This window comes from Atta cephalotes (genome assembly GCF_000143395.1).
Source record: "Atta cephalotes unplaced genomic scaffold scaffold00047, whole genome shotgun sequence".
In the NCBI taxonomy this organism is placed as follows: domain Eukaryota; kingdom Metazoa; phylum Arthropoda; class Insecta; order Hymenoptera; family Formicidae; genus Atta; species Atta cephalotes.
Window position 1 is genome coordinate 2178937 of NW_012130111.1, and position 5365 is coordinate 2184301.

The 5365-nt window shown below is 35.8% G+C and overlaps 1 protein-coding gene across 1 annotated transcript in view; it reads right to left on the bottom strand.

The window, feature by feature from the left end:
• Nucleotides 1-619: 619 nt before the first annotated feature.
• The window catches only part of LOC105622636 (protein stum), a 21522-nt gene continuing 16776 nt past the window's right edge, over nt 620-5365 (bottom strand). The window contains exons 3-7 of the mRNA XM_012204051.1: nt 3291-3557; nt 2100-2352; nt 1510-1636; nt 1169-1363; nt 620-744 (exon numbers count right to left, since the gene is read on the bottom strand). Of these exons, the coding sequence (XP_012059441.1) occupies nt 620-744; nt 1169-1363; nt 1510-1636; nt 2100-2352; nt 3291-3557 (967 nt within the window). The remainder of the gene's footprint in view (nt 745-1168; nt 1364-1509; nt 1637-2099; nt 2353-3290; nt 3558-5365) is intronic.

Here is a 5365-nt window from a genome sequence, read left to right on the forward strand (position 1 = left end):
GCGCTAAAAATAATGCTAACTTCGGAAAAATAGAGTAGAGACTTTACTAGCATCCTGCATGAGAATCTCGGCGATATTTCCTTATGAAAAATTTCTTTGAATTGAAGATTTTGATGCAATAACATGCTAAGCCGCGCCAGAGAAAAATTTTTGTGCGGTGCAAGATTCCTGGTTTATACAACACTTATAGATTTCATTATCAGCTCCGATATAAAGATTCTTCTTCCTTTCAAGAATAACGAGGAATGTGTTGGAAGGAAAAAGGCATGACAAGGCACACAACCATTTTAATAATTTACAGCCTTTTTCAATGTTGAACTTTTCGTACGACTTAGCATATTGTCGCAAGTTTCTTAATTAATCTCCCCTCTTTATCGTAGCGGAGGAAAATTCTTATCGACTAATTGTCTTCACAAATATGTATATATCGTCTTCACAAATATATATAACCGTTTGTACAAGATGCTTATATTCGCGTTAGCAATAGTTTTATTCGATAATCTTCAACTCTTCATTCACTCGGAATGATTAAGCGAAATGCGAAGACTTGTCGGATGAGATACAAAATATCTTTAGATAATCGGAGGACAATCGCGTTCTCCTCTTTATTAAAAATGCATCATCGTGCCCTCTCCATCCCTCGCAAGGCTTGACTCGGCACGCCAGGAGGTAGGGCAGCTGACTCACCCCCTCTTTCAGGGTCATTGTTAGTGGCCTCCGAAATCTTGAACCGCTTGTATTTCCCTATAATTTAATGTCGTTTTATATGTCGCGTCAGGCATTGTGAAATTTTTATTACATTCTAGTCTAGAAATCAAAAATTTTATCTAGATTGTAAAAAGCATAAATTAATGACATAAATTAATAGTTCAATTAATAGTTCATTAATAGTTCAATAAATTAGCGATAATAATTCTTTAGAAATAATTCTCGATCAATTTTAAATAAATTGACCTTTTTCCTCAACAATAAATATTTTTAAAAATATATATTTTCGAAAAAAATAATTCTTAAAATCTCACATAATCATAAACAAATTAGATGTAGAATGTTATTTTATATAATGATGTAGTTTTACGTAATTTGCTTATTGTGAATAAATTCGAATACTTTTGTCTAGTAATTCAGTAGTTAGATAGTTTTATTTAAGTTATCACAGAATGCTTACTAGCTAAGCGGACCATGGTGACGCCCCACCAAATGCTCCAGCCCCATCCGACGAGACAGAACAGAACGGTAAACATTTGGCCCACGCCCACGATGAGATTGACGATCAATGCACCAAGTCGTGATCTCATTCCAGCGACGGCGGAAAATCTTGGCTGTCCAGTGCACAAATTGAATAGGCCACTCCAAACGGTTCCTAAGCGAATTCAATTAAATTATCAAAGAGGGAATACTGATTGTAAGGGAATAAACCATTTGAATATTTAGAAAATCGATAATGGCTTCTCAATGGAACACTTTGCTTTCGAAAGACGTTGATATCAATGTTTAAATTAATCGTACCAGTGCCGGGTAGTAGGAAATTCCATACTAGGCAAAACCAGGCGAGAGGGACTGGCAGACAAGGAATGGCGCCTCGCATGACAGAATTATGTTCTACCAGGACATCCGGTATCTTAGCCTTCGATTCCTACGACATTACGCATCGAGTTTATACATAAATAAGAAAAATTGTCTAGAAACTATTTAGAAATGATTTCTAAATAGTTATCTTTGCCATGTGGACCAACGTGCACCTCCTATAAAATGTATACTTCAAAAATATTAATTCATTCGGTTTGAAACTTTCTATATCTTCGTTTTATATAAATTTCTCTCACGTAAAGTTTTTAAAAATAATAAAATAAACAATTTCAAGAAATTTATTATTAAAATCGTAATTGCAATTTTTGTAATATCTTTAAACAATTACACTTTTTGCAGAAAAATGACAGTACTTTAAATGATATACTTTCAAATTCTAAAACTGAAACTAAACCTTCAAAGATCGAACAAACTGCGAATAAAAAGTTTAAAAATTGAAAGGATGGCAAAGTGGCGATTTGTCTTCTTCGATGTAATAATTTTTATTTCAATAAAAAGTATCCATGTACCTCCGATAAAGGTGGCGGAGCCACGCTCGTAAGACTGTGCTTGGCACGTGTGTTTTTTGTGCGTTGTTCCGCGCGTTTACAGCTGCATTTGCAACAGCTAAATGCACGACGGCAGAGCACACCGCATCTTCTCTCGGGCGGACAGCAAACGGTAGGCTCGGTAGGGGCGATCCTCGATTTTCTCGTACAACATTTGAGCTCTCGTAATCTCTCTCGCAAAGATAAAGATCCTCGATCTTTCGTACGAACGCATCTGTGAGTAAAATGTTTCATGACGCGAAAAATTAAAAATTTGCAATCCTCAAGATTCTTTCAAAACTCGCAGTAACTCTAACAATAAGTAATTTGATAACATTGATAAATAAATCACAAAAGTTTAAAACAAATTCAAGAAGTGATCTTTTTTTTAAATCATCGCGTCGCTTTTTTAAAAACATCTTGAAAATTAATGTTTCTTTTGGAATATAAATTTTGAGAATATTTAACAAAAAGCGTTTGAGTATTCTAAAACTAAAAGATTTCCAGAAATCGAACAACTTGCGCTGATAAGAAATCTAGAAACGGAAAATATAAATATGTAATAGCAAAGTTTAGCAAAGAACATAATACAGAAAAGGAAAGAAAGATATATATATATATATATATATAAAGCAAAGAAAAATTACAAGAAATCGAGTTTCCAAACATCCAAAAAGTTCTGGAAGCAAGTTTGTAACTAACATTAAGTAAAGATAACAAGTTGAAGAATAATCCAAGTGAAACTAAAAATCAATACGATGGAATAACTTCGCGCGTGATACTTTTACAGAGAATTATTTTTTTCTGACGTAAATTTCCTATTTTTATCACGTCATTTTTATTTGCCCTTAAAATGTTCTACTTTCTTGATATAATATTTAATATTCTATACTTAATATTTGTAGAATAATGATGTATGAATTTTGAACGTTATTTCGTTTCAATTCTAAACGAAATAAAATTTGAATCCAATTTTCAAAGTTCAAATTTAATTTTTTCCTGTTTGGTTCCTTTCAATACTCTCCACATAAGAGATCAATTAAATCTCTAAAAATTTGGATTATTTTATTTTCTTCGGAATTGTATCCTATTACCCTACGCGAATGTCATTATTATTCGATGTGACGAGAATGTGGTGCTTGATCAAGTGAAATTCAAGTCTTTAAACGATACCTGCATCGCGCCTTTAATTTCGACCAGCACGACGCATTTGTTGTAGACGGCGGTGCATCGAGCACGGGGGTTGCAACAGGCGGCGAGATATCGTTGATCACCGTTGTCCTCCCTTGATTTCTGGTCCATAAGGGACCCTTGGGATCCCTGCGGCAAGCGAGACACCTCATACCAGAGCAGCACTTGCAGTATTGACTCAAAGATCTTCTCCAACGTGCCAACAATTTTTTATTATCGCTTTGCTTCTCGTTACTGGATGCCAGGACACTGCAACAAAATCAAGCCACGTCATTATTTACTGTTCTTTTTTAGACTAAACTGAGAAATAAAAAAACGTGCGTACATTTAATTTGAAATGATCACTAAAATCGTAAATTAATTTATACAATGGCATATATTTATTATTTCGAAATATTCAGACAGGAATAAATATATATAAATAATTCTTGAAGTACAAAATTATAATATACATTTAGAATTATACGTTAAATAGAAAATTTTTCCTTAAATAAGAAAGAAATTCCTTCAAATAAAAATGATAAAAAATTAATATATGATTTCTCGTTTAATTTACTTTATGCAGCGTTAATGTCTGGCAATTTATTCCTGAAAGATTATTATCGATTTTACATTAGCTGCATAGACTATTAGCACCTACATACACCTGTATACATACATATGAGTCATGTAAAATGTATAGTAATATCAGAAAGAGTATTGATTACGTTAACTAGATTCTCAAGGAGCGAATTATTCTCGCGACGTAATATTTAGATTTATTTAAAGGCGCAAATTTTACATGAATTACAATCATTATTCACAGTCTTTTTTAAACAGTAAATATTAATTTAATATTTTCAAATATTTTAAAATTAAACAGACAACAATTACAAGTTAAATAAAAATTACAAACCATCATAGATAAGTGCGCATTTAAAAATGCAAATCCCTATTTACTAGCGAAACACGTTTCGTGACTCAGGATGCCCACTCGCAGGCCAAACCACAATTGAAGAACGGAAGATTCCTCATATGAGGCTAATCGTAACACAAAATCTTCACGCATACCAAAGCCGTGGTGCATCTCAACGCCGCGCAGGTCCCATCCCTCTGTCTGCGCACGCAATCGCAATCAAAGAAACCCCTTACCTACACGCAACAGCTTCGCAGGATGGATAACCACCTTTTGGGAACTTTTCCGGGAGCGATCGGTGAACGTCGATGACACGATCGCCGATCTCGAACTCGCGATAAGCACTCCGACGGCAGACCCACGCGGAGACAAGCAGAAACATCGAGAGTGGCCAGGAGATCGAGCACGAGGACGATCGCGAAGATTGATGAGGGCGGAAATAAAAGCACGACAGCGATTCTTAAGTCAACGAGCGGCCATCACCGGTGGCCAGTCTCCAGTGACTTCGGTCAGTGATTGCGGGTGCCGCAGTCGCGGCAGGACATAGCCGATGAGGGTGGCAGGGCGAGGGTGCGAGGCCGGCCACGATCGGTCACGCAAAGATTTTCAACCTTCCCTTCACGTTTCCAACCCCCGATCCCGCGAGTTGGCCGACTAACTGACCGCGAAATCGATACGCGCGACACGAAGTTCTTTACCTTAACCGGCCGGTTTTCAAGGCGGCCGATTTTCTCCCTGGGACGCGTAGCGTCGCGACGCGCGTGTCGGTGGGTGCACGGCATTAAAGCCGCGCTTGTAATTCGTCGTTACCTTAACCCTTAAGGAGGATAGCGAGCACTTTCGCTGATCGAAAGGAGGCCAGTTGCTGCTGGATTGATTGTGCTTATTTTAGAGTTACGATCACACACGTTCGCGCGTACAAAGTTGGAAGACTCCCAAGTGATGACGATATTTATCTTCCGTGATAAAAAAATGTAAAATATTTTTCTGATAAAATATTTTTCTCTGTAAAATATTTTTCTATATATATATATATATATATATATATATATATATATATATACTATAACTAGACAATAGACTACTACTAAAGAAATTAATTAGTAAGTAAATAACAACTTAACAAACTAAAAACTAAAGTAATATATACGTACGTTACTTA